The sequence below is a fragment of the Pholcus phalangioides genome, unplaced genomic scaffold, assembly GCF_987345545.1.
Source record: "Pholcus phalangioides strain wild (caught in Gottingen) unplaced genomic scaffold, Ppha-v1.0 ptg000015l_1, whole genome shotgun sequence".
NCBI lineage: Eukaryota > Metazoa > Arthropoda > Arachnida > Araneae > Pholcidae > Pholcus > Pholcus phalangioides.
The window spans coordinates 117,345,237-117,363,551 of NW_028301608.1; the positions used below are offsets into that span (position 1 = coordinate 117,345,237).

Consider the following 18,315-nt stretch of genomic DNA (forward strand, 5'->3'; position numbering starts at 1 on the left):
ATTTTATATATATAGACTAGCTGATACCCGGCGACGTTGCCCGCCCCGTAAAAAATTTATATACGTATAGCTTATTAATTATTTCTTAATCAAAAAAATGTCTGCATCAAGTAAGAGAAAATTACTTTTATTTTTAAATATTTTAATTAAAATCTTCAGGCAATCGCTGGTGGATACACAATATTTTTTCTTTTTCCATCTGGTGTGTAGATGTACAAATTTTTGGGATTACGAACAGGCGACGAAAAGCTGTCCGTGAGAAATACAGGGCTCAAGTAGGTTGATACCTGCCACTGCTAACGACTGGCCTTGCGCTTTGTTGATTGTCATGGCAAAAGCTAAACGAATCGGGAACTGTAATCGCTTGAAAGTGAATGGCATTTCTTCGGTGATAATTGGGATACGCGGAATGAAGACATTTTTCTTTGTCACATCCAGTTAGAATCGTTGCTTCAATGATGCAATTGTGCAATTTCTTCACGCAGAGTCTGGTGCCATTGCAGAGTCTCGGTGTGTCCAAATTTCTTAAAAGCATTATAGGTGCTCCGACTTTGAGGGTCAAATTGTGTGGTGGTACACCCGGAATATCCAAAGGAGTTCAGAAATTCTGGAGGATACAGAACTAAATGTCTGCGCTGTGTCTGTGACAGTGTCAACCGATTTGTAAGATGTGGAGTCTCCTGGAATAATTTTTAGGATTTTTTCGTTGATCTTGTTCACACTGTCATTTTTCGGTGCCAGAATCGCTCTGAGAAAGCCACTCATGGTTTTGGTCATTTTGTTAAATTTTTGGGAAGACTTTGTCTGCAAGTTCTTGAACTGAGTTTAACAACTGGCAAAATCCATTTGGGAACGTAATCGGTCCAGTGCTTGGGTCTACTGGTTGGTCAGCTGATGTGAAAATGATAGCAGTGCCGAGTCATTTTGCAGTTGAACTCGCATGTTGGTGGATAATGATAATTTTTTAACTTCGTGCCAGAGTGTTGATGATTTGAGGCAAGCATTGAGTTCATCAGTTGGCGTTGAACATTTTTATTCCCAGTTTTGTCAGCGTAGTTGTGGTTCTCTGTTGTTAGCGACGTCATACGTCCAGCTTATGCAGCGAATATCATTCAAACGCCTTTTACGCATTTTTTAAATTGAAACTATACCTATACGATGGGCGGTTGATGAGATAAAGGCCGCACTATCACTTACAGGACACCCTGTATATAGGCTAGCAGAAATACCCGGCGCTTCCCGGGTTTTCTGCAATTAATTAATGCAATAAATTGGAAAAGTGACAAACTGTTATAATAACAGAATTAAAGGTGTGACAAACCATTGTAAAGGCATATATTCCCGTCTGAAACGCATTGTTGGAAACCACGGTAGCCAAAGTAAACGTTCCGAGAAAGTAATTGTTGAGGTCCCAAAACCATTGTTGCCCGACAGTTTTTTGCCCATTTCGGGCATTTGCCCAGCTCTGACGAACTTTTAAAGTAGCCTACGGTTCAATCCCGGACCTGTTTGGTATATATGCAAAATCTGGCGACGATCGGTCTAAAACTGTAGATTTGTATAAAGAGCATACATACATACATACATACATACATACATACATACATACATACTTTCACATTTATATATAAGATTATTACTTTTGTGCATGCGCAAGAAATATTAAATAATTATAATAAATAATATTTATTAATAATAATAACAAATATTTTTTATTTTCCCTAATTTGATTGCATGATATATAGTGCAACTTATATCAAAATTACAGCTGAATGTCATGAAAATTCAGAACGACATACGTGATATTGTGAGCTGTTATTTCGAGACTTCAATGTTTTTTTTATAAAAAACATTAATATTTTCTTGACTGTACGGGCTATTCTCACGAAAATGCGCAGAAGTATTAGACAAAGTATAAAATTTTCTTCCAAGTTACAAGTCACTTGCAATAGGGTTGGGCAAAAACTTTTTTTCCTTATTTATTTTGTCAATCCCCCTAAATGTACTCGCGACAATTTTCAATGGAAATGATGAGTACTACCATAAAGTATATGCGACCGAAATTTCTGAACGATTCACGTGGTACTTCTCTAGAAATTCAAGAAAAAAATGTCTAAACTCCAAAAAGGACACACACTTTCGAAAACAGTGTACCTTCAACCGGACATACAGTATAGTATTTTGCAGAAATGCCGGGATGCGGTTTCCATGGAAATGGAGAAAGTGTGGTCAAAAACCGAAACTAGTGCCACCTGGCGGAAGCGCTCCTTCGTATTTCCCCGTGATGATATTTTTCAGCGAAAAACATTTTGCAAAACAGTGAGTGGCCGATTTAGGATCGTCGCGGTAACCAATAAATAAGATAAAAAATTAATGATTTTTCTTTTATCTTGTCTTACTTCTGTCGAAACTAGTTGCGACAGAAATAAATACAAAATCAGTTAAAACAATTAAAGTTATTATTTTTTTCGAATCGAGGTATGAGTATCCTGTCAATCGTTTGTTCCCCGAAAATTAGCTTCGAAAAATCACGTGTTACATCATATGATGCTATTTAAAAATAAACTCAAATTCGCTGATCTTTTGATGTAGTTAACTCTGACCGCTGCTTCGGACTAATCAGTTCCATCTTCTCGACTCGACGAACGAATGGGTTGCAAACATTCTCGAACCGCGTTAGAAAAACTTCCGGAAGAACGAAGAACTCGGGATCGTTCGAAACGCGGTAACAAGGAGACCAAGCCGATGACCGAAGACGACAACATCGGCGGTCCCGACGTCGGTGACGACGAGTACGAAAAGGCGCAAGAGCTGACCGAAAAGCAGAAAGAACTCATCTTGGACTCGTGGAAGCTTCTGGTGGATAACATCTCGAGTGTCGGTGTCATCACATTCATGAGGTGAGACTTGTTTGCCATACTATACTGTACAAATACGAATACAAATGTATACAAATACAAATATATACAAATACAAATATATACAAATACAAATATATACAAATACAACACCACAACAGGCAAAATGCCCAGCGAGGTGGCTGAGAAGAAGATGCCCATAACTCACATTCAGATCAGTAGTTGCTTATGAACGAGCTAATCAATAGAAGTATCATAATTTAATTAGGTATCAGGTCGAACTTGCTCATTGAAACCTCATTCTCCAAGAAACTGGAAACTGTTGATTTTGCTGTAGATTCTGAAAGCAATTGTATGTTAGATTGGGAATGCCACCGCTTAATACTCTACTCTCACAGCAATGTCCTCTTTCTATCAATGCTATAAACTAAACACATTTTCAGGACTATAGTTATCATCTCTTACCTCAGTGCAGTCAAATATTTTATTCTTCGTGACCAACTTATTCTTAAAAACAATAAAAAAATTCGCTTCTCAGATTTTGCTGCACATTTGCAAAAAATAAGGCTATTTACTGTAACATATTTCTATCTAAGACGGTTCTTTCCCTCATCGTGGTTAAAAATAACTAAAACGCACTGAATAATAGATAACCCTATCCTTCAATGGTTAAAAATTCTCCCCATGATGATACAGGGTGGTTATAAATAAACTGACAACAATACTCAGACATATGTAGCGTCCATTCTGATGGAGGAATTTATGTGAAACTTGGTATATAGAATATATGGACAATGGGGGGGGGGGGGGGGGAGAGAGAACGATTCAACAAAATGAACTTCAATTTTTGACCACCAGATGTAAAAATTGGGGTTTTTTTATCAGAGTTATCTTTTTCCCATGGTTCAAATAACGTATATACCAAGTTTCAATGAAATACGTTCACCACAACGGGCGCTACATGGAGTAGTGTCAGTCTAATTCAAGTGACACTTACTGAGCCTAATTATACTCACACTACTCTGACCTATGTAGCGCCCTTTGTGGTGGACGTATTCCATTGAAACTTGGCATAAACGCTATTCAGACCATGAGAAAAAAGTAACGGTGATAAGAAATCGCCACTTTTTCACCCGGCGGTCAAAAATTAAGTTTTTTATTGAATCTATCTTTTCTCCCCCCATAGTCCATATATCCTATATGTATACCAAGTTTCATCAAAATTCCTCCATCAGAATGGGCATTACATACGTCTGAGTAGTGTCAGTTTATTTTTATAACCACTCTGTCTATACCTTTTTGAAGTCTAGTCTACTTTTATATCGAAGGGATATATTCGAATTAAATGAAAAGGTAGGAACATCATTATAGCATCTTATTGTTCAGTGTGGCAGCCTATATCTCTATTTCCCAATTCTTGCTTTAAATTTTAATACAGTGTTGTAAACGTTTAGATACAATAAAACAATTGAAATTAACGGAACACTGTATAAAAAAATAGCAAACTATAAAAAATTGCTTCAGGTTTATTTAAACATATAAAAACTGCATGTGCATAGCATCGAAATTTAGAAACAAAACTAAATATCTTTATACTTAGTGAAACAACCCATGAAAAATAGGTACATCCAAGGAGCAAATCGAAAAAAACGCTAGTTCACACACAAAAATATTTCAGTTATTTATGGTTGGCATCGATCACTTCTCATTGCTTCTTCAAAGTGAAGTTGAACGCCCTGCGTAATTCATATTACTTATTGGGTAAATATTGTGCTTCGTTTGGATCGGTGTGAAAGCGATCGAAATTTCATTAATACTCTTACTTTTTCCTTTCAGCTTTGATAAACCTCTGTCTCATTGTTTATTGCAATGATCTTCAGTATTTTGAAATCGCCGATATAGTGGTCGAGTAATCATAGTGACGGACTCGCATCGCGAGGACCCACAGTCACCATAGTGGTAGTCGACTGAAGTTGGTTTTCTATGGTTTCCATCTTCGAGGCGGGAATGCGAGCCGATCTCCCCGTTAAAATAGTCTCGTCACTGAGAGCAACAGGCCTGCAACGATACAATTATTCAATCATTACACTTCACTCATTGTTAGAAAAATTGATGGCAGATGGAAAACTACACACAACAAGCATTACACAGAAACAAACTTCACGTCAGGTTCGCTACGCATACACACACATTCCAACATGTACCAATTCGTTAGAAGTTCAGCAGAGGAATATGGACGAGGTGCATGTATGGTTCAGTAGTAATATTTTGAAATCTGTTGTTTCGTTTTTATACCACCCGCCTAACACGCAGTCCTAATTGTCCACACAAAGCTATCAATTTTCATAAAATGACTAAACTTTTATAACAATTTATTTTCTTATTTATAGAGCTCCGCCTAATCGGGTGTAACTTTTGCGAACTGAAAAAATTATATTCAGTCTCATGCATTTTTATATTGAAATTCAAAATATTTATGTTTCACATTCAGCAGTTCTCAACAAAATCTAATTTTCATACTGTGACTAAACTTTTGAAACATACTTTAAAATTGGTTTCGTCTTTCAAAGGTTTGTGATGGAGAAACACTCCAAAATTTTTCTTCCAAGTGTTACGAGAAATTCCATGTCTCTAAAAGAAAACTTACATCAAAACTTTCCAAAGACTCGTTCATTGCACGTAAGCATTGGATTAGGTTTCCCACATTTGAAACACTTCAAATGCTACGCTATGAAGGGAGAAAAATCGAGATTTTTCGGAGTAAATGCTATAAAGCTTCGACAATAAAAAAAAAAAAAGATTCGAAAAAAAATTATGATACTGTATCAGATAATCAAGTAAATTACAAGCCAGAAAAAAAAAGAGAAAGTCAAAATAATATTTTCCCTCATCGACGTTATATTTCCCGTTTTCTTGTGAATAAGGAGCAAAATTTTCCGTTTATCGCAGAACATATTTTGGCGGAAATGGAAATTAATTAGCTGTTCGTGTTTTTATTAGTATCGCATAAGAGATAGAGAGATATTCCATAAATTATGAGAACATCGCCATTTATGATAATCATAATAACAACAACTCGGTTAATTGGTGAACAGAAAAAAAGAAATGTTCCAAAAAGGCTTTTCTCTTAAACATAATTTAATTTGAATTTTTATGGAATCAATAATTGTGATCTCCACGAACGATCCCATTTCAATTCCTTCTGAACATTCGGAACAGCAATGATGTTAGCAAAAAAAAAAATGAAGAAAACTACGAATATTTCAGTGAAAGGGGGGAAATCGATTCGATTTTCACGTTCTATGTTTTTCTATGCAGAATCAAACATTGCATAAAATCCAAGTAGCAGCCATATTCGATAGCCAAATTTTAAATGGCTATTGAAGGAGTCAATAAGCGGTAAAACTCGATCTTCCACTGTCACCGAGTTTGGGGTGGGGGAGGGGGGGGGGGAGGGGTGTATACTCACTATTCAAAACGGTCAAACATCCCGAAATTTTTCCATCGTGCTGCAAACGATGACATGATACGTGATCTTTTTTCTTGTGATGTCGAACTGCAAAATACTCGATGTAAATGCAATACAGTCGACGCTTGTTTTTACAAACCCGTACGTGAACTTGATAATTAGTTCGTAAAATCGAATGTTCGTAAATGGGAAAGACGATGCCGAAAAATTCGGCAAAATAAAATTGAGTTAGTTACAAACGATTAATTGATTTCCAAAACAATCACTTCTTTTTGTTTGCTTCTGGTGGCAGTTGTATCCACAGGTGCACTTTCTCTGCATGGTATCCGAAAAGTCATGGCGTGCCTTTTCTTGAATTTTTGCTGCCCCATGATCTTATTGAACTCCTCCAAGTTCAACTCCGAGGCAAATAATTTTGCGCGTTGTTTCAAAAAGTTTCTGTCGATTGGAATTTTTACCTCTCATTTTCCTCAGCCAAGCAGCGAGTGCCTTTTCGAGATCCGGAAATTCGATTTTTCTGAAGTATTTTCGAGATGGTGGATGGAACGCCACAGGATCCACTTCCCGCCGAAACGATATTTTGCTGATCTTCTATTAGGGTATTTCATGTTCTTTCGCGTATTCCTGCACGTTTTGACAATTTCTGTCTTGGTAAGAGAGTTCGCACATTAATTAATTTTTTTTTTAATGTATCTATTGTCAAGCACAATCTTTTCGATTTTGTTGAAATTTTGCGAATAGGAAAGTAGACGAACAGCAATTAGTCGAAGCGTAGTTCGATTGACTTCCGACTTGGAAATTGCCCTATCGATATGTTAATATATCATACTATTTCTCAAACTACCAGTTTATCCAGTCATAATGCACAAAGGGTGAATTACGTTGTCAACGCATCTTCACTTCATGGTAAACACCGCCAACAATCGGATGTGGCTTTTCATTTTGGTGATGGTGAATTAGTGAGTAGTAAGTGAAGCGGTGTTTCTCAAAGTGTGCGTCGTGGCCCCTAGTGACAGTCGCAGTGGTGGTCGAGTGGTCATAGTGACGGACTCGCATCGCGAGGATCTGGGTTCGAACCCCACCGTCGCCGCAGTGGTGGTCGGCTAAAAGTGGTTTCCTGTGGTTCCCAACTTCAAGGTACAAATGCGAGCCGATCTCCCCATTGAAAAGTCTCGCCGCAGAGAGTGCAACAGGCCTACAACGATACAATCATTACACTTCGCTCATGGTTACAAAAAAACTGGCGGCAGATGGCAGCACTACCCATAGGTGATAGACCTGAGTTGTGCTCGGTAAGAAAGCACTATACCCATAACACAAGCATTACACAGAAACAAACTTCACATCAGGTTTCACTACACGTATCGTATACGCACATTCCAATATGTACCAATTCGTTAGAGGTTCCACAGAGGAATATGGACGAGGTACATGTATAGTTTAGTAGTAGTAGTGGCTCCTAGTGACGTCACCAACGTTTTTCAGGAGCGTCGCTGCGAGTTGGAGATATTGATTTGTGTGCCTATTTATGCTTTGAAGCAGGGCCGTCTTAAAAGCATCATGGGCCCCCGGGCCAAGTGGCTTTTCTGAGGCCCCACCTGGTAAATTCTAGAAAAGTTTTACCAGATCTAATTTTTGTGAGGCCCTTTTTCTCTTGACGCCCCCGGGCCGTGCCCTTGGTGGGCCCCATGCGTTAAGACGGCACTGCTTTGAAGTGGTTCTTTCGTGAAAATACCTACTAAACTATTCTGGGCAGCCGCGAATGAACCATGAATTGGGAAATGGAGAACCGTTTGTGAAAAGTTTGAGAACCACTGATGTAAGGTGTCATTCAAATGTAATTACATGAGTACATTCACATGAGATCAGATGTGACATGTATTTTCAAAATGATTTATTTGTCTCAGATATTTTTTTACTTTATTGCATTTTTGGTATTATATGATCGTGGCGGATTTTCTATCTCTGTAATTGGGGCTCTGCCTGTTGAGGTGTGCAATTACACAAATAGAGATGAGATCCGCTTATACTAAAATATATACTATTACTACTAATCCACACATACACCTCGCTCACCACACACATTCCTTCCTCTGTGGATCGTTTAACGAATTGGTACATGCTGGAATGTATGTGTAAGTGCAATAAACCTGACTTGATGTTTATTTCTGTGTAATGCTTGTTATATGAAGTGCTGCCATGTGCCATCAGTTTTTCTAATTATGAGTGAAGTGTAGGGGCGGATCTAGAGCTCGCTGATGGAAAGGGATAGTTTTACAAATCACTAAAAAATCATTCTTAGTATGGGGTGATCATACGTCCTGCATTTTTGTCCCGTATTTTCCGTGGCAGGCAAGGTTTTTTTCCTTCATCCCTAGTTTTTTGAAAAATGTGCCGGTTTTTTATTTTCTTGAACTTTTTCTTGCAATATTATCATATAGTAGTTCCGAAAATTTCATGAATTATCGCATTTCTCTTGGTGATCTATTCCCCCGTAGATCCATCCATGGCGAAGTGTAAGATTGAATAATTGTATCGTTGTAGGCCTGTTGATCACTAGACTTCTTAACGGAGAAATCATCCCGCTTTTTCGCCTCGATGTTAGGAACCACAGCAAACCAACTATAGCCAATCACCACTGTGGCGACAGTGGGGTTCGAACCCGTGTCCTCGCGATACGAGTACGTCACTATGACCACTCGGCCACCACAGTCTCAAAACATACATTGAAGAAAAAACATGATCAGGATGATGAAATGAATCAGATGTCACGAGACAGGAAAGACTCTTGATACCTTGCAATATTGTTATTAATGTTTCAATTATCATTGAACTCACTCTCTCCTCGAAATAGAAAACAACTTGAAAGCTTTGGAGTTGCAATGGCATCTGTCAAGCCACAGCTCAATTACACTACAAGGAGAATGACTCAATTACACCACATAAAATGAGAAAAAGAAAAGAAACTACAAATGTATATATAACGTTGGTTTTGGATCCACAGATGTAGGTACTCAGAGAGATTACATATGAAATCGCATATTTTTGCTACTATTTCTCGTTAGAATGGGATTCGGACCATGATCTGACGTTACTGGTCTACGAGCGTGATGGGGGGAAAATACGTACTCTATTATTTGCATCTTTTTTCGGGTGCTGCAAATGTAGAATGCACATGGCAGAGTTCATACATACGTAATGTAAAAATGGAAGAGTAAAATAACACCACTGATCCTTTTTTCCCTCCCTTTCCAAACAACGTATATATATACTGATAACATTATTTTTTCCTATGCATCTTTCTTGTGGTGCTTTTGCGCGAAGTGTTTACGACGAAATATAGTGCTTCCAATGATTTACGCCACGCGTTACTCGATATGCAGCTTCACCCTGAATCCGTCTTTCTTCCCCTATGGAATATTTTCATGAAATATATTGCAGATCCTGGTATCCAACGTGATGCGAGTTCTATCTCGCAACTGGGAGAAATAAGAAAAATACTATTATATATACGTAACGTACGTTCTTTGTAGTTTACGTGTATAATGGTATACAATTCCCTCAGTTTTAGAAAAGAACGCTCTCGCGAATTTCCAGTTAATATTCCATTTTGTCATACTTAGCTGATATAATGGATCGCTTTGCATGTGAATGGAGTCGGAGAACTTTTATAGAAAAATCACGAATTTATTTTTCAGTAAGAGATATTAAAGACATAATGAAGAAATGAATGACTTCCCGAGTTCTAGTATCGTCCACCTACCTAAGCATCTAATGACGCTGATGGAATTCAAGCAACTTTGTGAAAAATCTAACCAACCAGCATTTCCGTAAATATCTTTGAAGAAACACTTTTCATAACGGTTTCTCCAAAATGGCTATATAAATGTCACAATTTCCAAACTTTAGTAATGTTAGTTTCCCTATTTTATGCATTAAATACGTCTCTACGGGAATCAAGCGATGAGATGAATCGATCAGTTTGTCAGATTAAGAAATTCCCAAATTGGTAGCTATTACTGTACGGAAGTTCAAAGGGGTTGATAGAGGAGCTCAAGTGTAACATGAAGCCCCTACTAACCCTGTCCTACCTCAAACCGTTTTCGAGTTATGGTGGATAACTGTGGTTCTTAATTTCGGGCACAGGAACCCAGGTTGCCAGTACTCAATTGGTAACGTCTGTCTTCCATCGGCCACTGAACACCGTGATCTCGGCATCCCCATAAATATATCCTTGAATTTTTTAGGCCATTACTGTGAAATCTCAGCTCGTTCCAAGAGACTAACACATTTGATTTTTCATACATATCGCAAATGCAGCAACTTGACACTTATTGAGGCATTCAACATATTTGTAAGACCTATGCTAGAATATGCTTCACCTGTACGGTCCCCTTACCGAGTGGGAAATATCAAGACACTTGAACAGCCACAAAAAATATTTACAAAGAACCTACCTGGTCTCCGTGAAAAATCCTATAGAGAAAGACTTGGAACACCTGAATCAACACTCACTCGAATGGCGCGTCGACTCTTCCTTGATCTAGTATTGTTCTACAAAATACAGAGAGGAATAACATAGCGCAGTCGATCCCCTCAACTTACATCGGTTCCGTCTTATTCCCGACCGAAAAAAAACCCGTAGTATTCCCGACCGAAGCTACGGGAAGGGAGGGGGGGTGACATTTAAGGGAGGATAAGTTAAAGGAGGATGCAGAGCAAGGAGTGATTTACAGCACCCAACTTTTCAGAAGTATGTCAGGGAAGGGTAGACTCTCGATTAAGGGACTAATAGCGGCGAATGGTTTTCGTTAAATTGATAGTTTGTAAAACACGATTTTTTTTTTCTTTAAATTCTAGATATCATCAGTATTTCACTGCAATTTCATAGATGTCAACTATAATAAGAGAATGAAATTCAGTCGGACCCGCGTATAGCCAAGTCGGAAAAAACATTCGGAAAGTATTCGTTTTACGCGAACTTTGTTATATCCGTAGCGGTTTTGAAAATGATGCGTTCAAGCGAAAGGAAGCACAATTTACATAGACGATAAGCATTTTCAATACGGTAAACATTCTTAAAATAAAAAAGATTAAACTAATATATTTAGGGAAAAGATTAAAATTTAATTTTAACCTTACGTAATTCAACAAAAATCATTTTCAATCGCTTTTTCTCGTTTTTTTCCAATTGATGTGATTGTGTAAGTTTCTGCACTAAAATAATTTCTGCCTAATAACCATGTAAAATTTAATGTCTTTTATTTTAGGAAGGGGCGGGTCACTGTTGCACATTTCACCTGCCTTTTTTCGAATCATTGAAAAAGAAGTGCTTTCACATCAATAAGAGCTCTTTTTCTGAATCGCTTCTTGAACCATCCAAGAACGTTCTCTTCAATTCCTCTTTGTTCTAAATCGTTGATAACGAACTGTATTGAATCTCGAATTTTTTTCGATACCTCACTTTTTTTAAATTTTTTGCTATCAACCAGCTATATAGCTTCGATTTTCGAAGCAATAGTAGTTAGTGTTTTGCATTCGGACATTCTCAAAGTTAGCTCTAACACGATAACTCCACCACAACCTTCGTTCGAATCTAGCGAAAGATGAACAAATGTGTTGCACAAAAGGTGTTTTGAGGGTTGGATTTTTGAGAACAAATAATCTTAATCTTTCCTTCCTATGAGTTTTTTTCAAGCAAAATAGGATTTAACTAGGTATAGGAGGCTCTACACCTTCTCTAAGGATTTAACAGAAAAAGTAAAAAAAAAGTGAAGCGAAGAGGATTTTACCTATTTTACAATACTCAAAAACACTGAAATAGATTTTCTTCTTAGGAAAAGGGCTCATTGTGAAAGGTAAATTTACAGCTAAGAAGATTTAGATAAGATAACAAAAAAATTTGTGACAATTCGCATTCGGAAACCAGCAGAAAATTCATTATAAGCGTACTTCGCTTAAATCGGTGTTCGTTATAAGCAATAAAAATAACATAGAGATACAATACGAAATTCACGAGACAAGTAAAAACTTCGTTATATATGAAAATTCCTAATACCCGTGTTCGTTATAAGCGAGTCCGACTGTATTTGCACTAATTTTTTATGTCTGTGTGTGTGCATAGATCTTCTGTATTCTTTTCTTCCGTATTCTTATGGATTTTGTTGTTTTTTTATCTCCTTAATTAATGTTGTCACGTTTGTTACGACCAGACAATCAAGCATTAAAATTACGATTTATACTCTCCGAATAAAAAAAAATAAAGTAACAACAAAAACAAAATAAGTTAATATACCCAATTGAAGAAAGTTCCAGTGTTCACTACACCATTGAAAATATTACAATTTTAAATCCAAAGTTGATAATTTAATGCCCTCTTTAACATTGTTCACAATGTTATGTGCATCGAGAATGTTTGCCAATTGACACGAATTACGTTGTTCAACCTATGAATCAAGGTGTGCCATTCAAAATCTGAAACTTTTTATCGTCATTTTAAGAGTAAGGAAAGTATCCAGAAAGTACAAATTACAGTTATCAATTACTAATATTCGGGAAACAGTTTCGCAACTGGTGATCAAATTTTAATAATCGGTAATTATTATCCTATGTGAATATTGATGCTTAAGTTGGAATTTTTAGTCATTTTACAGATCCCGGATAGATTTATTGGATAATTCGAACTTTTTTCCAGCGACTTCGGATTTTGAATTAATCAAGTTTGACTGTATATCCAAAATTTGGTAACGATCGGTCTAAAATTGTAGATTTGTATAGAGAACATACACACATACAGAAAACCCGTCGCGAAAATAATAGGGTATAATCACTAGGGCATAATATCATCGATATTATATCCAGTTAATCAGTGCAATAATTTAACTTGAAAACTGATTAAATGTCCTGCAATGGAAATTCAATAATTCCTATACATACAATAGAACGTGGTTGATTCGAATTTTGGATAACTAGATTTTCACGAACTCCCCTTGAGTTTTCTACATAATTTATTGTAAAAAGTTTTTGTTAAATTCTGTTGTTTTCGAATTTTTTGGATAATTCGAAGTTGGAGGAAAGAAAATCATGATTTTTGTATGAGAAAACTGAGTTTGGAAAAATTCTACAAGAAGCCGGACTTTGATTTTCTCTACCAATTTGTCAAATAACAAATTTTTAAAGACCAATAAAGTTTGAAAATTCTGTTTTTCTCTACTCTTTCTCTTTGATAATTTAATGCCCATTTTAACATTCTTCAGCTGGAGTGCATCGAGAATGAATATCAATCACTTAATACCGATTATGTTGTGTCAAGGTGTACCATTCAAAATCTGAATCTTTTTAGCGTGATCAAGAGTATGAAAAGCATCGGGAAATACAAATATTTTGTAATACGTTAACGAAAGTACAGTCAGATCTCGATAAGTCGAATGTGCAGCGGCCAACAAAAAACTTCGAGTTATCGTAAGTTCAACTTTTCGGAAATTCCGATTTCAGAGTAGAAAAAAAGAAAAAATTGTTAAAACAACAGCGCTATTTTATCGCAACAGTTTCGTAACGGATGATCATTAACTGTTTCTGTAAATCGAGTCGCATGGTCAGAAAATTCGGCAGTGATGTTGATTTCAAAGCAGTGAAGTAACGTAGCACAGCTCTAAGATCAATTTTATTATAATTATAAATTATTAAAATTTGGGTAACTTTCTTAACTGATGATAAAATTTTAATAATTTCCTATATGAACGTTGATGATTAAGTTGCAACTTGTAGTCATTTTACGGATCCAGGATAGATTAATTGGATAACTCTTTTCTTGTGACTTTGGACTTCAAATTAACCAAGTTCGACTGTATATTAAGTCCCGAAACTGTATTTCTCATTTTCTTCTTCTGTTTACATGAATAAAAAAAATTTATGAAGAAGTGCTTCAGAAAAGAAATAAACTTTTCCTTATTTGAGGAAAATATACCTTAATTTTCGTATTTAAAGTTAGTAATTCGTATTTTAATACGCAGATGCAAATTTCAAGACTTCGAGGAAAAAATATATAGCATGTGAATCAATTTTTTTTTAAATCTCTCCATCGTCCTTTCTGATCAAATTGCCCTTCACACTTTTTTTTTATGAATTTTCAAACTAAGGGGTCATTCAAGTATTACGTCAGCATCGAGGGGGGGAGGGGGTTTCGAATTTGCTGACCAAGGGGGAGGGGGGTTTGAAGGTTGCTTACGTCATCAACCACCCCTTGTTGAAGATATGAAATATTCTAAGCTGCTGACGAAATTTTGCTGACGGGGGGGGGGAGGGTGTCAGTGTTTTGCTGACTTTTGCTGATAAGGGGGGGGGGAGGTCAAAATGGCTGAAAATCTGCTTATGTAATACTTGAATGGCCCGTAATTTGAATTATAAAATTTTAAACTTGGGTGCTGCTACGCACACTACTGTGATTAAACCCCTCTTCTTCATTTCCTGTTCTTGCTGTCGAAAGTGGAATTTGCAGGTGGCCATCGGTCGGTAACGGGGAAATGTCCGAGAACGGAAATGAAAGAGGGTTCATGATCCCCATTATCGCACCTTAGCTGCCCTCTGCAGTTTCGGTCGGGTAAAGTCTCGCCACAGAGAGCGACAGACCTACAAACAGTACAAATATTCAGTCACGACACATCACTCACTTCACTTCTGAGATATAGATGGCAGTACTGAAAAATCATACACAACACTAGATACGCACTCAGACTGTTAGGTACACACACTTAACTTCCGGCACAACTCACTAGGTAGAAAATTGCCTATGGCGATAGACCTGAGTTGTGCTCGGTTTAAAAAAAAAAAAAAAAAAAAAGTTTCGGTCGGGAATACTACGTTTTTCATTTCGGTCGGGATTTTCCCGGTCTGGAATAAGACGTCACCTTTACATCAACTCAACAACAACCCATTCTGCCGAAATAACACAAGATACCATAGTTTTTTCATTCGCACAGCCCGCATATGGAACTCATTACCCGGTGAGAGTGTAACGAAAGCCCACAATCCATCAGTTTAAGACCGCTTTAAAAAACCTTGATCTGTCTTGATCTTCGATGCTATGCTTTTTAATTTATTTTTTATTTCTATTTATTATTATTTTTTTCGAGGGTTTTGAGTTTTCATCATTTCCGAACCAGCCACTGTAACGTCGTTGTGGTTTCAACTTTTCATTGTATTCTTTTATGCAATTTTACATGTACCTTTTTTAATCCTTGTGTGTATTTTATGTGTATCAGCGTGTATCTTTTTTTCTTTTATTTTGCTTGCTGGTTTATTTTATTTTATTCCTTTCTATGTTTATTTGTTTGTGTTATCCCTCCCCCCCCCCTTTGTAATGCAAGCGCCACCCCCTGCCATTCACAATAAATAAATAAATGTAAAAATAAAATGTGTCAAGTCTGAAAAAAATCCAAACTTGTGAGATTTTTGAAAGACCTTTGTTTTTCTCTCTCTCTCTCTCTCTCCTTCAAAACAAGCACAACTCGGATCTATCGCCATGGGCAAATTACTACCTAGTGAGTTGTGCCGAAAGTGTAATTTGTGTACCTAACAGTCTGAGTGCGAATCTGATTTTTCAATGCTGCTATGTTTCAGAAGTGAAATGAGTGAAGTGTAATGATTGAGTATTTGTTTCGTTTGTAAGCCTGTTTCTGAAAGACCTACAAGCAAATTAAGCACCTATTTGGAAAGAACAAAAATCCTATAATGTGACACCAATTTCATTGAAATATATGGATTAAGAAATACATCGCCGAAATTTGCGTTCTTCGAAGCAATTAAAGTAGGTTTTAGCGAGAATTTGTGTGATTTTTGACTTCAATCTCTTTCAGCGCGCTTGTATAGTTTCCTTAAATACAGATACCCTATTACATAGAGGTGGTGCACCTTACAGGATTTTACGGCAAAATCTCAAAGTGTCGCCAAAATCTGTAACTGTCGATTCCGTACTTTCATCGAATATCTACTTCGATAAATGCTGATTTCATTGATGACACAGAGAAGGCTAAATTTCTCTTGGATTAGAACTCCGATATGGTTTATTGTAGGCTCTTTCGAAAGAGGGTGCAATGGACAAATTTTCGGTAAATTAGACCGTCATAAGGGTGTTTGCGGAATCGAGGATTAAAAACTTTGGTGACAATTTGATTTGAACTGCGGCAATATTTGAGCGCCTCTAGCTCGCCATTGAATCTAGATATTACGACTAAATTTGTGTCACTTCATTTGATTTTTTCTGTTCTTATATGCGTGCATCAAATATGTGCTTATATATATATGCGTGTACGTCTTTCAAAAATCTCACAAATTTTTATTTTTTTCAGACTGGACGAATAAGATTCAGATAAGCCGAAAACTGTTCGTAGTAGTGCAGGGTTAGTGGATAGTAGGGTGCTTCATGGTCCACTTGGGCTCGTCTGTCACCCTTCTCCCACCTCCACTTTCATTTGGCAGAACAGTTCACCCTGTATACTTTAAGGTATCATTCACTGCTATCCTCAACTTCTGCATCAGAATATCCCGAATTCAAAATTTCACGACACCGTTGAAGTTTTGACTCAAGTAAGCTTGGCGATTATCTCCATAAACTTCATACATTTTTCAAAAAATTTTGAGCATCTTTAGTTCCATTAAAAAAACCCAAGATATTTTAAAACAACCTAAGTTTTTGATCAGCCATATTGTAACACCCTGTATAAATATTCAAAATACGTCGATTACAATAAAAGCCTTTCTGAGAAGAAAAATTAAGGTGTGGAGAAATAAAGCTTTTATGTTTTAGTGACTATACACTTACAGAATCCAATGAAACCACCCATAAAACCAGGTTCGTCTTAGAGCATGGACCCACCCGGGCCTCACCGTCTACATTTTGCAGCAGGCTCCCTAGGATGGGGTTTTTCGCATGCCCCGGCTACAATTTTTCACAGACCCCTCTTATATATTAAATTTGTAGTGTGAAAAACAAAAATGATGGAAACCATATCAGGCCCAGGGCTGCAGCTCTGTCAGTCCCACTCTTGTGAGGGGTCATGCCCGGGTGTCTCATGTCCATAAGTGACCCCGCTTTATGATATTTTGTATAGTAAATTTTGAAAATAAATGAAAAATATGTAGGCTTCTTATTTCCAGCCAAGTATTTGACTATCATAGCATCACTTTGCCTAAGGCACCCATGATGTTGGGACGGCCCTGAATAGAACTCTGACTAGCGGGGAGCTCAATAAATTTAGGCCAGTGGTCTGGAGGCCAATCTTATTTGCAAAATTTTCGTTCAGTATAAATTCACTGAAAAAATCAATTCAATACGTATAAAGGACCTTGCTTCTAGATGAGGGTCGTAAACTCTGGGTAAGACAGGGGAGCCACGAAAAAAATATATAGTTCAAAGGAGGCCACGGGGAAAAAAATGTTAAGAAACATTGATCTAGTACAAATCGCACGTGTGATCGCTTGCTATGCTTCTCACCATATACAGCATACATGCTCACCGCATGGCCCGAGAGCGAAATGTGGTCCTCGGAGTCATATGATATGGCCTGCAGTAAATAACAAACCATTGAAGTGACCCATGAAAGATTTTAAAATCACTTCAGTGGCCGCATTTCCAAATCATTCAAGCTGCCAACGGTGCATATCCAGATCACTTGAACGACCTCACGCACATTTCCAAATCACTTGAGCGGCCTGCGGTACATCTCCAGTTCACTTAAGGGGCACGTGGTACGTTTGCAGATTGCTTAAGTGGCTGGCTGGCACATTTCCAGATAACTCAAGTGACTAGCGGCGCATTTCCAGATCACACAGGTGTCCCGCGGCACATTTTCAGATCATCTGAGTGACTCTAGGCACATTTTTAGATAATTCAAGTGGCTCGCGACACGTTTCAAGACCAATGAAGTGAGTGGCCCGCAATCCCCGAAAAGTTGAACACCCTTTATATAAGTACAGCGTGTTTTGTTTTAA

The 18,315-nt window shown here is 37.3% G+C and overlaps 1 protein-coding gene across 1 annotated transcript in view; it reads left to right on the forward strand.

The window, feature by feature from the left end:
• The first annotated feature begins 2,339 nt into the window (after positions 1-2,339).
• Positions 2,340-18,315, forward strand: part of LOC149077708 (uncharacterized) — a 130,930-nt gene continuing 114,954 nt past the window's right edge. The window contains exon 1 of the mRNA XM_089245353.1: positions 2,340-2,900. Coding sequence (XP_089101479.1) covers positions 2,650-2,900 — 251 coding nt within the window. The 5' untranslated portion in view covers positions 2,340-2,649. The remainder of the gene's footprint in view (positions 2,901-18,315) is intronic.